The 23,296-nt window shown below is 46.6% G+C and overlaps 3 protein-coding genes across 18 annotated transcripts in view; 2 read left to right on the plus strand and 1 right to left on the minus strand.

The window, feature by feature from the left end:
- The window catches only part of LOC125959032 (restin homolog), a 47,083-nt gene extending 36,431 nt beyond the window's left edge, over window positions 1-10,652 (plus strand). For 11 of the 12 annotated variants that reach the window (XM_049691746.1, XM_049691747.1, XM_049691745.1 and 8 more), the window contains 6 exons: window positions 549-659; window positions 4,448-4,558; window positions 5,526-5,643; window positions 5,718-9,558; window positions 9,645-9,853; window positions 10,245-10,652. In XM_049691746.1, coding sequence (XP_049547703.1) covers window positions 549-659; window positions 4,448-4,558; window positions 5,526-5,643; window positions 5,718-9,558; window positions 9,645-9,853; window positions 10,245-10,291 — 4,437 coding nt within the window. In that variant the 3' untranslated portion in view covers window positions 10,292-10,652. Of the gene's footprint in view, window positions 1-548; window positions 660-917; window positions 1,495-4,447; window positions 4,559-5,525; window positions 5,644-5,717; window positions 9,559-9,644; window positions 9,854-10,244 lie in introns of those variants that run through there. The other variant, XM_049691757.1, reaches the window with a different exon arrangement.
- A 31-nt stretch (window positions 10,653-10,683) lies between these two features.
- Window positions 10,684-11,525, minus strand: LOC125959059 (DNA-directed RNA polymerase II subunit RPB11). The gene is made up of 3 exons (XM_049691798.1): window positions 11,337-11,525; window positions 11,148-11,237; window positions 10,684-11,074 (listed from the first exon to the last, which is right to left on the minus strand). Exons 1-3 carry the CDS (start codon window positions 11,387-11,389, stop codon window positions 10,864-10,866), a joined length of 354 nt encoding a protein of 117 aa, XP_049547755.1. The 5' UTR covers window positions 11,390-11,525; the 3' UTR covers window positions 10,684-10,863.
- Window positions 11,526-11,616: 91 nt separating this feature from the next.
- The window catches only part of LOC125959043 (mitogen-activated protein kinase 1), a 37,812-nt gene continuing 26,132 nt past the window's right edge, over window positions 11,617-23,296 (plus strand). The window contains exons 1-2 of one of the 5 annotated variants that reach the window (XM_049691773.1): window positions 11,617-11,934; window positions 12,481-13,292. In XM_049691773.1, the coding sequence (XP_049547730.1) occupies window positions 13,084-13,292 (209 nt within the window). In that variant the 5' untranslated portion in view covers window positions 11,617-11,934; window positions 12,481-13,083. The other 4 variants (XM_049691775.1, XM_049691777.1, XM_049691774.1 and 1 more) reach the window with 4 other exon arrangements.

Consider the following 23,296-nt stretch of genomic DNA (forward strand, 5'->3'; position numbering starts at 1 on the left):
TTTGTTTCCTTGTTGCTCGTATTGGGCGAGATTTCCTAGTACTTTGTTAATCAAGCGAATTTAAATGATCGCTGATATTTTAATTGAAATGCTAATGCCGTTGTACATACGCTGGATATGTACCAGTAAAAAGTTAAAAACTTTCCAAAATTTCCAAATCAACCATGCATTATCACGAACTTTATCAGTTATGCAACGTTAGAATGGTATAGTTTTTTTTTTGTTTAAAACAATTTGTACAGAACAATGTCTACAATGAACCTAGTTAATATCCTGTTTAAATTAATTTTCCAGGAAAACGTACTATTGTCTAAAACTCATTTTTTGTTTGAAATACATACAGCATACGTCCGTTAACGTTCCCTACTACCCAAGCACAATGTCCTCTTCCCAAAAAGCCCCTCTCCAAATAAGGCGCAATCGTGGGCTTTTGGGAATTGGGAACACAAAGTTGCAACAACATCCATCTAACCAGTAAATATCGTTTTCTTTTTGTTTCTCTTTCTCTCTGGTTCCCTTTTTTCTCCCTTGATTTCACTACCCTGCAGGATGTCCTCCGGGAGAAGCAGAACCACATCGAGCAGCTGATGCAGGAGCGTGAGATCGATCGCGAGGAGAGCGCCAATCAAAGCATAATGTACCAGAAAAACATTCAACAGGTAATGGTTTGAACAGAGTAATGGCACACATCCGAAACCCAGTGGGTTCGTTCTTTGTTAAACATGGTGAAACCAACCAACGCAGCCCAACAACGATACACCAAACTCATATGTCAATGTTAGGGTCGTTTCCCATCCTTCGCGCGCCGCCACTACCATCATACATCACATCAAATCACAGCCTCGCTCGCACCATTAACAATCGCCGAGAGTTGGCCAAATGTTTAACTTTTCTGCACTGTTTTCACTGACCGGTAGCGCGATACGACCGACGGCAGCGAGGTAGGACGCTGGGCTGAGCTGGTACGACGACGTGCTCTACGAATTGCTGACCTGCGCCGCGAGTTTCAAGGTTGGCATGGCAACCATGAACGGCACTGCATCCTGCACGATGTTCTGCTGGCCTGATCCGCGTAGCAGCGCGCTTCTATGTGTGTTTGCGTGTGTGTACCAACGAGACTACCGCGGACCGATGACTGCTGGCCGCATGATAGCAGCTTTGATTGAGATTGCCGGACGGTGGAATAAAGACACGATGAATTGGTTGACCGTTGTTTCGATTCTGGGGCCAAACCTACGCAGCAGTGCTAGCACGACGAGAATAGGGAGCTAGCTAGCCTGTGGCGATAATGGCGGTGGTCATTAACGTTGCGCTGGCTGGCTCCCGGGCACTTGCGATTCTGTTTAAGATAGATTTAAGAACGCTTTCCACCTCCATCTCTCGAGAGGCCAACTGTTATGGCGACATTTTATAAATGCGACAATTAAAACCGAAGCTTACTTACTACCTAACTCTTGATCCTTTCTCTTCGAGTGGTCGTTGTCTCAACATGTTCTGCTTTCCTACTGCCGATAGGCTTATACGAGTTTGAGTCAATCTTCCGTGTTTTGGGATGAATTACAAATTTTCTTTGTTGATTGCAGCAATTCGAGGTAGCTTTACACTCTTATTATTTTGTTAACTCTGGTAAAAATATTATATCGTATTTTGAAACGATCTCCCAGACACCCAAATTGGATTGCTATAAGCACATCATAATCAAGGATCCGTATACCAGAGCTCGTCTATTCTCCACTATCTCTTCTTCCCGATAGCAATTTCCTCTTGGAGGTAGCCGTACAGATGCTGAAAACACCATTGACCCAACTTCATCGCCCTTTCCCTTCATGGAATGACACGACCCCTCGGGCAATTTGTTTCCCGTTTTCCGTCGATGCGCCGTTGTCGGTGGCCATGCTTTTTTTTATTACTTCCGCATCCGTTCATCCACCAGGCGAACCAAAGGACCGTCATTTTCAATTCCGCTTTCAATGCTGAAATGCTGGCGAACGAGCGAACGAGTTGCATTTCATATGCGGACTGGACCGAACAGGAACGATTACGTTTCTCCACATCCGTCTTCACGTCCTTGTCGTCGTCTTTTGCGACGTCGAAAGACGATGAATCGAGGCGTATCTTCCGCACATATTGCGTCATTGTGTCGTAAAACCGAACGCAAGGATGTCCGGTTGAGATAGAGCTCCGCAATGTTTTGCTTTATCATAGGAAATAACGGGTTGACCACAGAGTTCTAACCCAGACGGTTCGATCCCTGTCTGCCCACCCATAGGTCGATAAAACCTCGATGGCCATTGTGATGCCACACGATTGCGCCTTAGTGAGGTAGGTTGTGTTATATTGGCAGCTTTGGATTGCTGCTGCTTCTGCTGTTGCTGCTGCTGTCTGGCTGTGGGTGTGGGTGTCAGATATCATAAAGGACGTGAAAGGATATTCCTATCTACGATATGGACGATGGAAAGAAAATAACCGGAATGACAGCATACTGGATGCTCATTGGTATGTTATCTCGTACCACTTGCAGCGGGTTCAATCGGGTGTCGCAATGCATCTGTGGTGCTGTTGTCATAGTGTCCCGTTCCGCGCAAAACCCTGCTCGGTTTTGTCAGGTCGATCCATGACACATACAAGGCAGGATGCAATCGGTTGGAAGTACATTACGTTCCACATCGACCGTCGGCATCGAGATGGGATTGTTGTTTTTAGGTTAAAACTAACGCTCTTTGACATTGTGCTGAAAACACCCGATATCAGGTGGGTAAATGCCCGAGTTCCATGAAGCGAATGGTGTAGTGCAATATCTAGGAACAGTTTGAGTAAAGATCTTCACTACTTCAATTTCAAAGCCAACGAGCAGGCACCTGAAGGTGATCCAACAACCCGTAACTTGCGGTACCCGTAATCAACCTTCACTCGCCCAACAGTTGATGACAACCGACAAACGCAGACAATTGTTCTCTTATGCTGGAATGTATCGAGCATCTTATTCCCGATCCAAAAAGGCCGTCGTTGCCCTTGAAAGAGGAATAACGTCCGAAAAGAAGGGATGGGATTGCGGATTGAAACAATGATGAGCCATTGAATGCTCAATGCAATGCTCAATGTGCAGAATTCATGGACATCATCAGGTTGTGTATGGTTTGGCTTCTTGACTTCCTCTTGGTCTTGGAGCATAATGTGCGTGCTGCATTCTTCCACGTTGTCGAAGGTCTGTTGTCGGATGTGTGGAATGTTGGACTGGTCCGAAACTTCGGTTCGGTCGAATCAACGGCACAAACATCAACGGAATCCTCCACGATGACGATGGCTTAAAGCAATGTAGAAACTTTTCCTCAGTTTTATCATTGTGACAGCTTAATGCTAGTTCTTCCGCTTTTACGGAAAGAAGAGTTGATTGTGAGATACGAGCGAGAGACGTTCGTACACCCGCTCAGCTCAGCAGACTGTTGCCATATTTGTCAAGAGGCTAACGAACGTGACCTCTTCCGTTCTCCTGCATTTCCACCATTCCATTCTCAAGCCAGAGAGCATCTGTCATGTCAGGATACGGTCTCTGGTACGGTGGTGGCATGGCTTTCAGACCCATACAACCTACATCGTATGCAAATTAACCGTTTCTGTGTGTCCTTCGTGTGAGTCCGGGTTTTCAGAATTCCCCTTTATGGGTATGGGAACCTGATTCCGATTTCTACGCTCCAGCGCCATCAGTCTAATGGCTACCAATTGGCAAGTCCGGTGCATAATAAAATGTGGATCGTTCCAACACGCAGCCAGAAGCAGGCAATTGTGGCCAGTCGGGTGCAATGTTGCTATGTGCTCCATATTTCCTGGAACATTTTGAGGTTGAGGCTCGTCCGTATGAAACGCCTGGACAACGAGGACACACCGATGAACGGGGACTCCGTATGTACACAACATTCATGACATTATAAGCGTTTCAATGGCGCCCGTGAATGAAGCACACGTACACGCTTTTCACTATTTATTGACCAAGTTCGACAAGAACATCGTACCGGGAACATAATGCCACCCTCATTCGATGTCACTGCATTTAGATACTATTCCAAAGTACAAGTTGTCGGTTTTATGTTATGCGAGGCGAGGATCAAATAAGTTTTAGTTAAGGAATACGAAACAATATACGATGCTATGTTTAATTTCATGAAAATATTTTAGTGCTCTAAGTCAAGCTTATAATGGGACTGTGAATCAGTTTTCCAAGCGACGTTAAATGTATAGCAGATCATTTATTATCAAACTCATGCTCTCGTTCCTATCTTTCGCTTCTGTCGTATCGTGTTCGCTGCGCGTTGGTTTCACGTTAGTTTTTCCTCCAGATGTGAAAAGCTCATCTTGCACCAGAACCTAACCGTCTCTTTCGTCTATTTTGTTTTCGCTTCTTTTACACACATGAACCGCGAACGTGGCATTTTCATTGGGATGATGTTAGCTCAAGGAAAAAGTTGCTTCGCTGGAGAAGAAACTAACCGAGGAGAAGCGCCGGAACGAGGATCTACAGTTCAGCGTGGACGAGGTGACCTTCTGTGGCGAGGAGCTCAATGTAAGTACTCCAAGGTTAGGGGGACAGGGTGGCCAAGGGATCCCGGGTCCGGGGGTTTGTTGGCCAACACTATACACTACGTGCCACCTCGTACATGTGAGGGACTGCGGTGCTGCTTTCCTTTTGGTGGGCTCTCGGTGTCAAGATGAAGCATAAATTATTATTAGCTTCGTGACTGGGTCACATCCTCTCGGTTCAGTTCCGTATCGAGTTGGTGTAAGAACCATTAATGAAGTCTTAACGTAGTTTCAACCCCCGAGAGACAACACACTACAGGTGTCTATCGTGGTTCTACTCTTAAAGAAACAATTGCACCTGTTGTACAACAATTTCATACATTCCATGTTTCATTTAATGTCTAATTCATCCTTCACATTGCGTACCTTATTTTCAGGGAAAAATTCAAAATTCTGTAAATGTGAGTATCACATCGTTCGTAAAGAGCAACTGAACAGCTGTCCACCACCGAAATCGATATTGACGTATCGATATTGGCTTAGTTATACCGTTGCATGAAGTAATATTATTCATTATTCGCCTTGTAGAATGTCCTTTTCCTGTTTATGAGATGTGTTAACCAATTTGCTTTCCTCCGTTGAATCATTCGCGTTCAATTGGTTTTGCTGTGTTGCTCTTTACGAATCGACTCCCATTCCACATTGGTGCTTAATAATTGGTACTGATCTCATATACTGTATGTCGTAAGAAAACCGTTTGCATGATATTCTCTCGCTGATATTTTCCTTATTTTGCATGACGATTGTATCGTATGAAGTTGTCCCTTTAAGTTGAAATCCGTATGTTCTGTTGCATCCGTAGCTTCTCTGTTAGACAACGAATGTTTGTTCATTGACGGGGAAGTCAGGTTAGAGCATCCGTGGGATTTATTCGCCCGTTGAGATAAGAGCTTGTCATGTAGTGCTTTCTTGGAATTAATCGATCTACTCTAAAATTCCTCCTGGATCAGGTACAAACTCAAGTGTTCAAGGAACGGATAGCGGAGTTGGAAGCACAATTGAGCAGTGGTGGGTCTGAGAAGGTTGGCGAATCCACTGCGGCCACTGTACTGCCGGAAGATGTCAATGGTAAGGACAAAGCTCTTGTAACCAGTTCAACCGATGAACCATGAACCAACCAACTTTCCCTCCACTTCACGCAGTCATTAGGGTACAGCTGAACACCGAGATCGATAGGCTGAAGGCGGAAAATTCCTCCAAAGATCAGAAGCTACATCTTACCGAAGAGTTGAAGCGTTCGCTTGAAAATGAAATTCAAAATCTACACGAAAAGCTCGCCGAAACGGAGCGTTCTGCGGCTAGCAAGCTATCGGCGCTTACGATTAGCGAGGAGTGTCTTAAGGAGCAGATCAACTATCTCGAGCATCGGGTCGACGAGCAAAGTGATCAGCTAACGGCGAAGGATGCTGAACTGGAGAAGCACAATTTGGCGCTGAAAAATGCCGAAAGCGAGGTTGATGAACACGTTGCAGCGTTGCAGGGAGAGCTGCGCGCAAAGCAAGAACTGCTGGGGGAAAGCGAGAAAAATCTTAGGAAACTCGAAGCGGAAATGGACGAACTGAGGGGTGATCTACGTCAACGGGATTTGAAGGTAGCCGAGGGTGAAACCGGCATGAAAGTGGTGCTTCAGGAGAAGGATGCAACGATCGAGAAACTGAAGCAACAGGTGGCTGATCTGGAGCAGAAGCTTACCATCGACACAGTAGCTCGCTCAACGTTAGAGGAGGAACTGAAGGTTGCCAAACGAGCGGCGGCAGATCTTGAGGTAAGCCGTAACGGTAACGAGAAATTGTTACTAGAACTGCAGGAGAAACTGGCAACGAGTGAGAAAAGTCTACAAGCAGAGATTAAAATGCGGCAAGAGAAGGAGTCGATGGGGCTTCAAATGCAAGCGTTACTGACGGAACTGGGCACATCGAACGATGAAATGACCGCTCAATTGGTGACCAAAGAGGAAGCATTAACCAACGGCAAAAAGTTGCTAGATGAGCTGGAAGCTGATCGTTTGAAACTTCAAGCAGACCTGAAAACACTACGGGAAACCATCGAGCAGACGCGCACTGAGGCGGAAGCAAAATCGATCGAACTGCAGGCCAGGATTGATGCCGATCGGACGAACCTCGAAGCCACCAAGAAGCAACTGCATGCTGCCGAGCAGGAAAATCTAGCCAAAGATAAGCAACTTGAGGAAGACGAGGTCCTAGTGGCAGCACTACAGAAGGAACTCAAGGAGCTTAACGGGGCAAATGTCACACTAAATCAGGAACTGTCGGCCATCAAGAACAGTTTCGCTGACAAAGATGGTACGGTGGCGAAATTGCTCGAGGAGAAAGGTGCTCTAGAATCTCAACTGCAATCCACGAGTGCAGAAGCTGCAGAAAAACTGAAACAATTGGAAGAAGAGCTAGCGCAACGTGAAATCGCTTGGCAGAAGGATGAGGAGCAGAAGGCTGCCCTCACGAAACAGGAACTTTCCCAACGCGATGCAAAGCTAGGTGAGCTTACCGTTGCAACGGAAGAACGCCAAAAGCAATTGGATGCAGCGCGTCAAACATTACAAGAATTACAAGAAAAATTGAAAGAAACGGATGTAGCGCTTGTATCGAAATCTGCTGATGCCCAGCTCTTTGAGCAACAGTTGGTAAGTTTGCGTGCCGAACTTTCCACGAAAGAGGAACAAACAGGCAAGCTCAATGCAGCTCTCACCGAGGCCACCAGCCGCTTGGAGGGCGACGAGAAGAAACTGAGTGAAGTGCAGGAACAGTTCGGTAAACTGGAAATCGAACATGCCGATTTACGGCGCAAAATGGAAGCACTTGAGCAAAAATCGTCCCAAGTGCAGGCTCAGAAAGCAGAACTGGAACAGGAACTGCATACGCTTCGATCAAGCACACTGGATTCCAACTCGGAGCTGGCGAAGGTTAGCGAAGAGCTGAAAGCTAAACAGCGTGCGTTGGAAGAGCTGCAGGACAGCTATAACACGTTTAAGATCGACAACGAACGGCGTGCGGATGAGAGTGCTCAGTTTAATGCCAGCTTACAGGAACAAGTTGTGCGTTTGCGCCAAGAGATGCAACAGATCACCGATCAAAAGATCATCCAGGAGAACGAACTGAACACGGAGCTTCGCAAGATCAAGGACATGGCCGAGCAGGAGAAGGAAAATCTCGTGCGTGAGATTGCTGCGCTTCGAGCGAGTTTCGACGAGGAAACGTTACGGTTGAGGAATGAGTTGGCGGACAGTGCGGCAAAGGAAGCATCGCTGAAGGATCAGTTAGCGACACTGCAAACGCTACACGATCAATCTTCGGCCCAACAAATGGCTGAACTGGAGCGGATCCATACGGAACGTACCCAGGAAAAGGAAGCTAGCGAAGCCCGAGCCAATGAAGCGGCCGATAGAGAGGAAAAGCTCAAGAAACAGCTGGAAGATATGAGAGCGGAATTACAGGAATTTACACACAATCTGGACGTAGTTCGCAAGGCTTCTGAGGAGGGTTCGGGCGAGCTATCGAGACAACTGGAGCAAAAGTCAGCAACCATTGCCGGATTGGAGAAGGAGCTGGGACAGCAGCGTACACAGCTAGAGCAGCGATCCCAGGACGTGAGTGAAATGATCGAGAAGCTAGACGCGAGTGCCAAAGCACAATCGGAACTGCTAAAACAGTTGGCCGACAGTCAGGAGCAAGTGTTGGCCCTGAGCAAAGCCAAGGATGAATCGGAAAAAGCTTGCCAAGCAACGCGCAAACAGCTGGATGAACTTAATAGTACGTTCGGTGAGATGGAGGAAGAGCAGGTGGATCTGGTTAGTCGCGAGGAAACGTTGAAGAAAGAGCTGGCTCAGCTCGAGGAACGCATGCAGGGTTCTGCCAATGAGCACCTTAATCAGCTTGAGCTGCTGAACAGTAAGAACAACGATATGTTGAAGCTGGTCGAGACGACAACGGAGGCTAAGACGGCAGTAGAGAAGGAACTGACTTTGCTAAAGACCGAACTGGACCAGAAGTCTGCTACCACGCTGACTCTGCAATCCAGAGTGGACGAGCTAATACCGTTGGTCCAGACGTGTGCTGAGATGGAACAGAAGCTACAATCTCTACAGCAGCAACTGGCGGCCAAAGATTCAACGACGGAGGAGCTCACGAAGACTTTGGAGGGTTCGAAACAGGAATCTGCGGCACGGTTGGTGGCTTTGAGCGCTGCCGAAGAAGAAGCACAAAAGTTACGCCAAGCTATTTCCGGCAAGGATGCGAATCTACAGGAACTTCAATCGAAGCTCGATGCATCGGATCAGAATCTAAAGGAGCGTAGTGATGCAGCAAATCGTTTGACTGTCGAACTGCGCCAGACGATTGAGAGTGGCCGCACCACCCAGCGCGAGCAAGAGGATCGTGCCAAAGAGCAACAACGTCGGATTAGCGAGCTGGAAACGAAACTGGCAGCTCAAGCAACACAATTTGATGAGCTGCTCGATCGCAAGAAATGTTCCGAAACAGAACACTCGGCCCGGACGCACGAACTATCCCAGAAGCTACTCGAAATGGAAAATAGCAAACGGCAAGAAATTCAGGAGCTAGAGCAACGGTTGTCGGTAATGGTGGAGCATACCGAGGCTCAACTTACCGCCGCGGTAAGTACTGCCACCGCACAGCAACGTTCGGCCGAAAAGCGCCAGCAGGAGCTCGAGTGTACCAGAAAGGATCTAGAGCTACGTGAAACGGAGCTACAGTTGGCGAACCGTCGGTTGGAGAAGGACAATGAACGATTGCGGGCGGATTTGCTGGTCAAAGAACGGGAACTGGCAAAGCTAGATAAGGCAGCTGCCAACAATGTCCAGCCAACGGCGACATCGCTGGTCGGTTTAACGGAAGATGATAGCGGAGCACAGATTGATTTCCTCAACTCGATCATCGTCGATATGCAGCGCAAAAATGAGAAACTGAAGCTGCGTGTGCAAGCGCTCGAATCAACTGGCACCGAAAGGTAAGAGAACACGTGAAGAGAATCCGAGGGGCGTTGGGAATTATGTGGGATATTAATGTCTCACCTTTTCTACTTCTCAATCTCAGTCACAACATGAGCTTCGAGATCCAGAAACGCAAACCGGCGCCCCGCGTTTTCTGCGACATTTGCGACGAGTTTGATCAGCATGAAACCGAAGATTGTCCCAAGCAGTGTTCCGACAGTCCACCGGAATCGTTGAAACATCCGGGTGGTGGTGGTGATGCGAAGGAACGCAAGTTGCCAGCGCCTCGAAAGTATTGTGAAAGCTGTGAGGGTAAGTTCGCAAATAGAAGGACGGGGTTATCTAGCTTAGTGTCCTTAGACGACGATATCATGTTTCTTCGTCCACCGCGAGGTTCACGCGGGGGTCATTCTAGATAATAAAAAAGCGAGCGCTCGGAACGCTAGGTTAATTTATTGTGTCCTACACGACCACCGTGTTCCGTTGAAAGTAATAAATTTAAGGTGGATTAAAGGACGGGGACGGGAATAAACATGATATCGCTTTAGGGTCCAATTAGCTACATCCTTTTTGGGAAGTTCATTCGTATCGCGGCATGGTTGGTGGTGCATTGCATTTAATTTTCTACGCCATGCACCTTCTCCGTATGATGTTACGACCGTACTAAATGTAATCTTTCCTTTTCGTTCTCTTCTTTTTTCAGTGTTTGACCACGAGATAGGAGAGTGTCCTGATGATGAAACGTACTAGGGTCATCGCTTCAACTCCGGAAGTCGCTCAATTTGTACGGCTCAACGGGAACGGTTTTATTGTTCGTTTCACATCGATACCGATTTCTTAGAGCGTTGTTTCCCTTTCCTTTTAATGTTCTTATTTGTGCTCGATCCGCAAATTTAGTTGCAGACGAGATGAGGTCGATTATTTATAAAGGGCAGGCAGGAATGAGGGAATGAAATATGTTATATGTTGACAGTTTGTTTTAAAAAATGATTAGCTGGAGATCGGAAAGGTATGATTTCAGAAGAACAGATAGGATAATTGTTAAATCAAGTTCCTTGTGAACCATTTCGAGGTAAAATCAATCGCAATATAAAGGCATGATTTAGCATTAGTTAGAATAATTCAATATTTATACTGAACATACAATATATATAGGTCACCAAACAGACACACCTTACACACCCTCGTTCGTACCGTAAACGACGCACAGCCGAGCCCAGCCCTCGAGATGGTTGGCCCGTTAAAACGCGGTCCGAATGAGTCGCATGCTGCTGCCGCAGCAGACCAAGCCCCATCCCGAATAGGAGCGTGCCCTCGGTCGTTCAATCGCCACCTTCCTTCTTTTCTTTCATCGCCTCACGGAACCGCTCCTCGAACAGCGAGAGCTCAGACAGCAGATCGGTGATGGCGTTCATGAAGGCTTCGTGCGGCGAATATTCCGACGTCGTCTGGATGCGCAGAACGAACTTGTGCTCGAGCGGGTGGGGAAGTTTATAGCCTGCGAACAGGACATTCGGGTCCTTCAGTAGCTGGCTGATGATGATGACGAGCGAGAAAGAGAAAGCATCAGTATTTGCGCCAGGTTCCGGTGAGGCTCACAACTCACTTGCGGATCATGTTTCCCAGTGTATGATCTTCCTTGTTGACGGTGAAGATGGCCGCATTCGGCACCTTCATGTCCGGCTCCTTTATGATCCTGACGAAGGACGAGAGAGCAAATCGAGGATAACAACCGACAATCACAACAGAAAACCCACGCTCCTGGCCGGCCACACACGGCGTTCCTCGAACTTACTTCTTTTCTCCCTCGTACAGCAGGAAGGATTCGAATGTTGGCGGTGCGTTCATTGTTGAATGAGGTAGTTTTACTAATAAAGTATCTGAAAAGTACTGAACTGAACCGGGAACGGACGCTTTTTTCACGAAATATCCGAAAAACACCGGCAACGATTTTGTTTACACTCGCTTCGTGCCGCCTTGTTTGACAGTGATGTCTTTCTTTGGACGTGTGTCGGTTCTTAGAATCTTTTGCAAGTCGCTGTTTATACGGATGAGCCCATTTCTACACTGCTAATTTTGAGGGTTAATTCAGTATTTTAGGATGCGGGTTTCGACGAAAAATACTTCCCATTAATTTAGAAACAGATTTTCGTGGTTTGAGATTAGATTTTTGATATTTTTTTTTGGTTTTGAAAATGAAGGAGGCGAGCTGTCAAAGCGCAACCTGCAGCGAAACTTGGACGATCCGGCGCACGCAACCCGAAGCAAGCCATCCTTTTTCGTTCGTCCGGGCGGTTTCTCGTGGAAATCCTGTTCGTTTTATCCGCGGACCTCGTCGCGAGGAAGTGTCCTGCTGGCGTTCTGCGAGTGATCTTGGTCCTGCAGCGAGAAAAGTAACGAAACGCCCGCCTAACGGCACGCACGGTTCGGTGGTGTGAAGCAAACCTGAATAAACAAACCGTGAAACGCGAAGTAGTGCAAACGTCCGCGTTGGTAACCACGGACGACGTCGTCACCCGCGTTCGCTCTTATCTCTCGCTGTTCCCGGAGTGGACCTCCTTTTATCGGCTGATAATTGGTGGGGTGTTTTACCGCGAGAAGCCGTTCGGTGCCAGATAAAAGCGGGACCACAAACGGGCGCTTGAGTCGCTTAAGTGCCCCGCAAGCTGCGTTTCCGCGACTCCCGGTGGCCGTATCAACAACTGTGCGCGCTGCAAAAGTAGTGTTTTGGGAGTTTTCTTCTGTTCCAGGAGTTTTCGTGGAAAAAAAGGAAAACGCGAACCACGACCAGCCCCGATTCGCGTCCCGCATTTGACAGTAGCTGTCAAAGTCCTGCTGAGCGATCCGTGCGGAATCCGGGGCTCGTCCAGCAGGGGGGGCGTGTTGTGTGAAGAAGGATTGTGTGCCATTTTTCAGTGCTTTTCGTCTTCTTTTCACAGTGAAATTCCGTGCTTGCAGCTAAGCAGCAGCCTCCGCCCGTGAAAACGCGTCCAGCCTCCCGACGCCGGTCGCTCGCCTGCTTACTGTGTGTTGTGTCTACGTGTGTGTGTGTGAATGTGTATGTGCATTTCGTGTAGGAGCTGTACGTGTTTTGTGTCACATTTTTAGTGCCCGTCGTGAGTGAATCGCTAAAATCGGTCCTCCCTCCTACTGCCGCCCCGTTCGGTAACATTCTCCGGCAGTTCCGCCAAGATCCGTGCCGACGGTAGTGCGTGAGGTGTGCGACCGTCTGGCAGCTCGCCTGAAGAAGGTGTCCTGCTGTCTCGTTTGTGCCCCGGAGCTGTGTTTGTGCCGCGTGTCTGTATCATCGCAAATAATCAATGCAAATAACTAGCCACTGGATACGCCAGTAGCAGCGCCACACCCCCTCAAAACGACAAGAAAGTCGTCGTCTCCAAGCAACAGGCGACGGACGGACGGACGAACGAACGGGGCAACGTAGGTAAAGTAGGCGGCAGCGACTGTGAAGACGTTCGATTCGCCAAAGTACCGGCGCATCAAGTAGACTGCGACGTAAAGTGCACCCACGGGGATCAATCAGCATGGCAGAAGCAGCTAATAGTGCGGCAGCAGGTGCGACGGCGGCAGCAGCTGCAGCAGCTGGTGGAGCAGCAGGGGGAGCGGCGGCCAATAACAACGGTATTGTCAACACGAACCCAAACGCAGAAGTCATCCGTGGCCAGTTGTTCGAGGTCGGACCTCGGTACACCAACCTGGCCTACATCGGTGAAGGAGCCTACGGAATGGTTGTGTAAGTACCCAGAATCTTTAGCCAGCCCAGACACTCCTCTCCTTCCTTCGTTGACCTACTTTTCAGCCCACCTAGGCCACCGTCGGTGGTTGGTCGGGTCCATCTTTTGCCTGTTTGTTGCCTGTTTATTGCATACATTTGTCACCCGCTTTCCCGTCCAGTCGGGACGGGTTTTTTTTTTATTCATTTTTGCTTCTTTGGTATTTTTAGTTCCATTCTGTTATTTTGGGGTGCCTTTGCTATCATCAGCATGACGGCAATGGCAACGGTGACGGTCTTTGGTTGCTCTCTGGAGCATCGCGCACATGCGAATCGTCGTAGGATGTGGTTTTTGGCAACGGCGAACGCTGGTGGTAGCGCATAAAAAGTGTTGATAAAAATAACTCCATCGCATTCCTTCCACCAACTGCGGCTAACCGGCGCCCCGTGGGCTGCAATAAGCAGCGAACAGTTCTTTTCCTGGCGAATTATCTGCATCCGGGGCGATGGCTCAATGTTGGGACAGAGAAAATCAATATTAAACCACATCCACACATACACAGCCTCCATCGGGCGCCTGCAAAGCGCTAGCGGTGGCGAGATAGAGCAGCATTACCACCAGGAATGGCATGCAGGAAACTCGGCGTCACGCTTTTTTAATATGCTACCACTGCCGGAACAGCCGGGCCTGGCTTTATGATGACACAAGACAGTTGATAGAGGTTTCACGCTCTGCATCGATTGCAGGCGGATTAAAGGAAACAATAGTCCGTTGATCCTCTCTGTCGCTGCTGCTATCAGCGCGCATTACTCGGATCAATTGCAACCCGGGCTTCCGGTTGATCCCTCGGCTTTATGGCTGATCACTGTGCTTGTTACGCGTACTTATAACTCACTGGTTCATAGAATACAAAGCATAAATAAGGGGAACGCGTACAAACATAATTTAATCGAAAGGGAGGGGCTACAGGATGGGAATGTTTGGTTGGGATTCAAGGGAACCGCAACCGTTCAAAAGTGAATCGTGCCCATCTGCTAATGAGTGTGCTTCACTGTTCTGTGAAGCAAAACGTGTCCTCACATCCGTTTGTTTGATGTTGGCGTCCCATACGCGCTTATCCTACTGAGCGGAGGATCTCACGCTCTTTTTCGTTCGATGATTTTTCTAGATGACCAACACGTGTAATGGCATGCATCGAACCCTCGGCACGAAGTGGGGTTTTCCGGGAATGGGCACAATGGTAACGCCCCTTTGGCGACATTCGTTTGATCGTCAATCCCCATTAGTTATCGGCTTTATATCGCTTTAAATTTAGATCTGTCAAAAGCGTAAGCAACGCTAATGGATGACGCTTGGTTACAGGCATCTCTTTCATTGCTGCATCGTTTTTTCTAAGAAGGTTTGCCTTATTTTGCGAAAAAGAGATAAAGTTTTCTTCGGCTGGTTTCATGAGTGGTACCCGAGGGCATCCCGGTACCGGGACTACGCATGACACCCTAAATTTCCCTGTCGAAAATTGGATGAAAATTGGTTGGCACTAAGGATGTTGATGTGATACTGTTCATCGAGCGTCACGTACTGATGGTGTCCCTGATGTGGTCTTCCAGCACGAAGGTATGTTTGTGGGGAGGGGCTTTTCCGTGCACTCCGCACACACGGGATCACATTCACGTTCTCACATCACTTCACATCAAAAATCACATTCTCTAGAGGTCGGCCGATGCCATGCAAGGGTTTATAACGTTCCGTTTCTTGGTTGAACAGAGAAGCAACAGAAAACGAAAAGCAATCGGTGTAGAGAGCACGCAGAGACGGTTTAGCTGTTGCTAGGTGCGTTTCTAAGCTACTGTCTAGCCCCGTTGACTCTTGTTTGTTTCGATTGGTCACGTGTTGCTTTCATTCCATTCTAGTCAACCTCTCTGGCACTCGATGCTCTAGGCTCAGTAATCCCGGAGGAAGCGAACCGCCGTAACGTGTGCCATCTTGGAAGATGAAATTACCTTTTGGGAAGAAGCCCAGCTTCCGGTACGGACGGGAGGAGCTTCCGTTTTTTCCTTCCGTTTCGGGATCAAAAGACGTCCAGAGTGTCGGGCAGGACAGTGTGCCTTGGGCCGAGACGTTTTAGGCGTCCTTCCGCAGGGATTATTGTGATTATGTGCCGTCCTGGTCTCCATTCATTTCATCACTTCTCCCTCCTCACCGAGCGTGCTGGTGGGAGTTGTGTTTGTCACAATGTTGGGTGGTGGATGGCGGTGAATGAAATATCACCGAACCGCCGAACGGCGGTAATGTGTGCAACAGGCAAAGTATAGAAAGAATAGCGGCATCAAGTACGCCCCCTTCCTTCGTGCGTCATCATCCCATCGGAACCGGAGTCCAGTAAATGGCGGTCCTTGGTATCAAGCTGCTGTAGTTGTTGCCCGGTGCACAATTCGCAGATAGTGAAGCCATAATTGTTCCAACTAAGGAAGGCGCAACGTTCTACGTCATTACCCTTAGATACGATTATGGGTTTTGCGTTGGGTGCCTGTTTCTAAGCATGCATTGTGTAAGGCGGCCACAGTAATGATGCCTGGGAAGTGGCTTGAATGGTGTGCGCAATTTGTTGTTCGTTAATTACTTCAATCTACTTGGTTTTGAGCTCGAGCCAAGCCTCAATTTTGATATTACTCGAATTAATGACTATTTTGAGCAACACTGGAAGCTACAGTTAACGAAAGCATAGAATACACTCTAAATAGATGGTACATTTTGGTTGAAATTAGAAAACTGTTTGGAATGATGATGAATTGATCTGGTTGAGAATAAAGCAACATCTTTCCGCTATCGTAGTATCGCGAGACAGACGAGGTAAATGATCATGATGATAAGCACGTGATTGCAGTACGATGATGAGTGTTTTTCCGCCATTAATCGGTCACGATGCTTGTGTGTCCCATCCTATACTTTGCACGATTGGCGTAATGATAGGACCAAACCAAACCCAAAACAAGCTAGCCAGCTGGTACCTCCTGCGAGGGGGCAACAAATGATATTCATGTTCTCTAGCGAGAGCGGCGGGTGCCCTGGGTCAATTCTAATTAATATTCTTACTTTTGCGCAAACCATCGCATCTTTGCGTGATTGCGTATCGTTGCTCTGTGTACTACTCGAGTGTTTGCTCCTCGTCCTGGCCTGGTCCCTAGTTGGAATCGCGTGCCAAGCAAATATTCAACTTTTCGCATTTTGCCTCGTTTTCCATCGTTTATACGCATTTCCTACAGATTTAATTTGCAGCAGCAAGGGTTTGGTGATTTTCACAATTGAATTCTTGGCTCTGATGGAGTGATGGATGGTGGAGGAGACGCAAAAGATACAATTTGTGAGCGAAATATGCTGTTCTGGCGCAGCATTTCGGAATTTGGTTCTCTTTTGGTCTTTGTTGAAGTGAATGTGGCTTGCATCAATGTTCTTAATACTACTCAGTGTAAAAAAAATATTTCTTTGTGCACTTCTGCCTATGTAAGAAAGTGTGTTTGATGAAAATGTATTTAATAGGGATTCCGACAAACCAGTTACAACGTTAACTGCAACTCAGTACGAATTTCGTTTTCTTGGGAATCTGAAGTACGGTTGTCTGAAGATAGGATTTTCTTTCAACCGTCCAATGTCAGTGTCCTTTGATTCGACGAAGAGGTTCATTTCATCCAGACATCCTTGCGACATCATTTGCTCGGTGGTGGGCCCCTGCCAGCATGCTCTCGCGTTGTCCCAGCGGACTGTGGCAGCTGGCTGGTGATGGACTAGAAAAGCAATACCTCAATGGAACGATTTTCTTTTTTTCAGCCTCATATTCCAGCCAAGGCCATGAGAAACGAGCCCTCGGGACATGTTGCTTGCCACGCGTGTTCAAGGCTAATGCTTTCCCCAGGACACTCCATCTTGGCTTTTCCATTCGAAAGATTTCAATTGTATGGTTAACACTCCTCTTGGCAGTCCTCTTGAACGTCGCTAACCGACGATGGATGGGATGATGTTGGTCGATCCCCAGCCATATTCGACGCTTCTTCGCGATAGAGTGTCTTCATTGAGGAGATTGAGCGGTGGTCGGCTTCTTGTCAACCAGCCCACTACGTGTTCGTTTCAGCTGATAAGAGCCAGCAGCAATGCGCTAAGACAGCAATCTATCACCGCGTACATATGGTAGATTGGATGCATGCGATGTCGTTTTCTTCCTGGTCTCAATTGCGAAATGTCTCCTCAAGGTGGTCCGATCCGTCCATCATGTCGCGCTATGGAGCAAATCACTTAACTGAATGATGTGCATGTTGAGTGTTTGTTGTAATGTTGTCAACTAAGATAACTATGAAATATTTGAATATATTTTCTTAATAAATGTTGAGAATGGTTTTAGTGATCATAATACATTACCTTACAATGGACGTGGTGGAATGCATAAAATTGTTTCAATCGTTCTCACGTTCCTTTCATAACTAGTATTAGATATTTGATACGTGATAGTGTTGGTCAGAGGGAAGCTGTAGATTGTTGATAATTCAAATTGCTCCGGCTGATAGAATTTCCATGAATTATCCATCGCTTGTTTCTTGAGCACCGTGTGGTTATGAATGTAAGCACTTAAACAAAGTTGATGATTATTAATTCATGCACATATCATTCCTCGTGGTTTAAGAGACCCGTTGGCAGCTGCTTACAAAGTGTTTCATTCAGTTTTGCACTATCAATGCACATTAAAATTCGAGGCACCGGTCAAAAAGGAAAAAGGAGGACTTCTGGAAATCAATTTCGTTTTTCTTCGAAACACAACCACTAAGCTAATGCAAGATCCTTTTGAACGTTTTATTCCGTTTCTCTACGCTTAATGTTAGACCGAATGAACTTTCTGGCATAATTATATTTCCGTTTGCCCCTCAGGGTTTATTTTATTTTCTCATTTGATGAGTACGCTGTGCTTTTAGCAACCTTCTGCTATTCCTCTAGAAAGATGTTACGCATTTACATGAGGAAGCAATTTCTGCCATAAGCCACGGCCCGTCGCTGGGTTTCTGTGTATGATACTGACGTCCGAATGATACTTCCATCGTACCTTCAAAATAAGGATCAAAAAGACAAACCACGTGCGGAAGAAGTTGAAACGTATCCGTCGGATACTGATCACTGTAGGCTCACTTGTTTAACGATTTCTACTGTTTGATGTGAAAGTGGTTCACTTTCAGTGAACAGAATAGTCAGTTTACATCCGTCAAAAGTATGCTTGGCTCAGCATGGTTTAGTTGAAATCTTGGGTTTGGGACTGGGCTAACACTGGGTGTGGGGGATTGAGGGTCTTTGAGGTTGAAAGTTGTGTATCACTGATTGTCTGGGCCCTCATCAGATGATAAGCGTATTGATTTTGTGATGTTCATTCACGGTAAAGCGTGCTGCTGGGTGTGAAGGGTAATGTAATATTAATAATGTTGTCTAACCACACAAAAGATGTGGGATGGGTGGTAATGATTAATATGGCTTTTGGTTAATGTAACGGGCCGCTATCGTTTCACGAGTGCTACTGAATGCATATTCTCTTATTGATGAAAACATACTCAGAAATGAGCTGATGGTGTGCGATAGAAATAGGTAGAACGTTCTGACGCACACAACACCTTTAAGATGTGTTGGAATAGGAATGCCTAATGAATATTGAACAAATGTTATTCGTAGTATCAAAGAGCTCGCATCGATACTGCGTAACACCATTGTATATCTAGGATCATGTTATTTCAGAACTAAAGAACAGTGTGTGTACACATCTGCTTACAACATCATGTACTATTATGTTGCGTAGAATCCTGGGGACGAGAGTCGCTTGGCTGGTAAAAACAGCTCACGTATGAGACATAATATTTTGTGAATATTCTATTAATGACATGGAAGTTATACTATAGTGAATGACACCTAATTGTAAACCATGCTAGAATACAGCAATGAGATCTTCAAGCTGATTACAAATTACAGAGTTACAAATTACAGAGAGTGTGTCAATTTTTCTTTCGCCATTTTTTCTTTCAAAATCTAGTACTGCTTTACATTCTGTGTTGCAAAGATTTCGAAGATTTCGATAAAATCTGATGATGAAATCCTAAAATCATATTAAACAGCCCCAAAACAGCTCCGGGTTATTTTGGGACACTGGAAACTGTCAACTTCAGTCCGAACTTTAGCCGTAAGCACGAAGCGCCAAGCAGTTTCTCTGATCCTTCGGGGAATTCGCTGGGTCTATTTCAATGAAATGGAATAATTATTTGCTAATCGGTCGTTTCGGCCCTAGAGTAGTTTCGTTTGTTGAAAGGGTTCTACGGATTCAATTAGCTGTGCTCAAAGAGGAAGCATTGGGTTTTATGAAAACATTTTTAAAATTCCTAGAAAGAAATTCGATTTCCGCCATCGCAAGTTCTCATAACTTCATCCAGTTACTTGAAAAAAAAAACCTAAGGAAGTGTATTATATAATCGCATGATGAAACACACACCCTTGCTGCTTTTTCGTTCAGTTAGTAATCGGTAGTGGAACCGGAAATAGGAGAACAATTTGTGGTGCGGAGGACGATTTCGCTGTGACTGCCTGTTAAACTGATGCTTTAATTTGGTTTACTTAACTCCATAGCTAAACCAATCAAATCGAGCACTAATGGAGATTACTTAGGGTCGAGTGCAGCTAACGAATGATTTCCCACTCAACATAACCCGGGAAAAATCGTGGAATTGAACACACACAAACACACACGACGGTGTAGCCATTCGGCGATGTAGCATCAACAGTTCGGCCTCTGCCTGTTAATCATATTAAAGTTTCCCAACGAGCTGCCGATACATGCGGGAGGGGGGCAACTTGCTATAAAGCTTGCTGGGAACCGTCGTTGGGCGATGTATTGGTACTCAGAACAGGGAATTCAATTACACTAACGCCAGCATAGCCTTTTTTTGTACGTTTCATTAACACCGATAGCACCATGGTCATCGGTATACTATTGGTTTTTCAACAACTGCTACTACTAGGGTGTGATGGTAATCGTTCGATCATACTGTGAATTTGAGATGATGTTGTTGCTCATTGAAGTATACTCCCGCCGCTTCCTACTTTCCTGCTGTGGGTTCCATTTTCCAGCGTAATCAATCATAATGATGCTCTCGGAGTGCGGTTTAGACGGGTGAGCGAGCTCCACCTCAAACTGCTTTGCATAATTCATCAGCAAACTAAACACCACGGGGAGACGGAGAGAGAACCCCAGTGTAAGTTTGATGTATACTTAATGTAATTATCGACCTCTAGCTCTGGCTGATGGGGCAGGGTTTAATTAAATTTTTGTCGAATAAAACTGGAAATGTCCACGGCCAGCGATCAATTATGGGATATGAAATAGTATCGTTTGACTGCTGGGCTTTTTAGGATTGCGAAAATACTAATTTGCAATCCCCTTGCATTCAGTGATAGTTTGTTATTACCAGTACCGATTGTTTTAAAAGCCGTAGCATGTTTTTTTTGTTAAAATTCGAAAAAGAAAAAAATCCCCCTAGCCTCTAGCCCTCGTGGTCGGTGCCTTTAATCGCGTGTCGCAAGTGTCAGTAATGTTTGCAAAGTCGCTAATGAGTGCCGCCCAAGGCTCTCTACCGCGAGGCAAAATGTCTGAGAATGAAACATTTATCCTCCTCTCCTCCCTCCATCTCTTGCTCTACCATTCCAATACACGTGCCCCCGTTGCGTTGACATAATCTCCTTTCAGTTTGATGATAATTTCATTAATTATGGTTCCAATTTCCCGGAATGGTTGCCGCTCGCCCAGGAGACGGGTACACGTGCGGGTATGTTTTTCCTCGCTTGCTCGCTCGCTCGCTCGCTTTTCAATATTTTTAGCACCTTTCCGGGAGTGTTCCGGTGAGGTTTTGTGGGTGTGTTTTTTTTTTCATTAATGCTGTCGTGGTGTACTAAAACGTTTATTTAGGCACTACCCAGAGACCAAACACTCGATTTCTCCTTCCCGGTGCCGGAGTATCCTTCGGGGGCCTACCAAAAGGAAAAAAAATAAAACGAGAAGATTGATGATGAGGTGTGGCGCCGTGTCGAGGGTCGGAGAATGCGGGGGTGTTGAAAATTTAATTCCCACATCCACCCCTGTGTGTCGGCGTTTCGGTTAGGTTCGGTGGTGACGAGACTGCGAGACACATTTCCACTCTCGCGAGAGGCAGGTATATCACATTTAAGGTCTTTTTTTCCACATCAATTACCCTCTCGGTTCGAAGGCCAAGTTCAAGTTGCATCAAACGAGCCGAGCAGGAATGATGGGCGTTGCTGACCGTTGACCATGCAGTCCTTTGGCTTCGTTCTATATTTAGTTCCAATGCCTTCCGGTAATGGGGATACAATGGGTGTGTGCGTTGAGATGGCTCCATACGAGGCATCAGACCCACCAGCAGGAGGCGGGTATGCTTCCGGCGCAGTGGTGGGGACAGGATGTAATAAAATGAGATAACGTTGAACGTTTTCCTTCCTCTAAACTCCGGCTTCTCGTCAAAATCACCCACCCCGCGTTACGGATGATGAAACCCGTTCTGTCTTCCTCATTAAACACGAACCGATACGCAGTGAGAGAGATATGTACACCGATGTGAGGCGGGCACTCGCATTAGAAGAACATCCAAACCGACACACATAAACACACACACACTGTCGGTTCACAGGAATCCGCTGCATAGAGAGCCTGCACATGCAACAGCAACATGCACTGGCCAGCTGACGATGAAAGGGAGATGAATCAGAGATAACATTCGACGTTAGCACCGGACCGAAGGACGCGTTGGTTGGCCGTTGGCAAATTAGTGCCGTCGTTGGTGCCAACATAATTGTCTTTTCACACTTTGCATTCCCATTTCCTCGGGACAAATGATGGTACCCCCAGGGTGGTGGTGTGCATTGTATGAACGTTAATCGCTCACTGACAGAAGATGCCGAGAACTTTCTCTTCCATAGTTGATCATGAAAATTAGAGTTCAGCTTATGATGGTGTGCGCTATTCCGTTGGATTTATGACTTTCTCGAGGTGCAGTCCCGAGAGACACATTTGGGCCAGTAAGTTCATGCGATAGAAGGTATATGTGAACTGACTTTCAAGTTTTGCGATGAAGTTTTAGTCTGTCAAGCCCGCTAGAGAGCTGGGATGAACGCTGGAACTCTAGTTCTTTCGGCAAACTTGGAACACCCCATCCTCTAGAATTGGGTACGTGGTATTCTTCTTATGTGCGTGTTCCATATAGTTCCACGCCGTGACCTTGTACTGGTAATGTTTTCGCAGCATCTCATTAGTCCCTTTGCTCTTCTACTCCTCTGGGTCAGTCGGTCTACCTCTGGGAAGCGTGTTTTGTGGATGAGAATAGCTTTGCACAGCTAGCAGCTAGCCAGCAAACGAACGTCGTCCCTTCGCGTTTCGTTGAATAGAAAACTCTCGTCCTGGTTGGTTGCAACCAGGTTTTTGGTTGTCTCGGTGAATGTGTTGTGTTGTGCCGCAAGGAACAGGAGATGCTCCATGGTTGGATGATTGTAATGTTTTTTCCCCTGCTATTCTCTCCTTGCCCATTAGGCCCGCTGTCGTTCATCATCGCACAAAGCATCCGAACCTCACGCTTCATGATAAATTCATTGCTAGTAGCATTCCGGGAATGGGTAGTGTAGTGTTGCCATGCCTTTTGTGTTTTGTGGAGCGATACCGCAAGTTTTTACTTTTTTGAGAAGAATCCCGAGAGGTAGAACCTCTGAGTTATAGCACCCAGCAGTGTTGTGATGTACAAACATCATCAGACTCAAGACACGTAAATCGTGAAAAACGTGAAAATTTATGCTGCATATTCTGGTCGATTTCATTTTGCGAAAATCTTATTTTGAAACCCAGGGTAATATATTGTAAATCGAATTCGTACCTTCATGGAATCGATGCGATGGTTTGGAAGGAATTGTCCGTCCTTAGACGCCATCGTCGGAACTTGTTATTCAAACG

This window comes from Anopheles darlingi, chromosome 2 (assembly GCF_943734745.1).
Source record: "Anopheles darlingi chromosome 2, idAnoDarlMG_H_01, whole genome shotgun sequence".
NCBI lineage: Eukaryota > Metazoa > Arthropoda > Insecta > Diptera > Culicidae > Anopheles > Anopheles darlingi.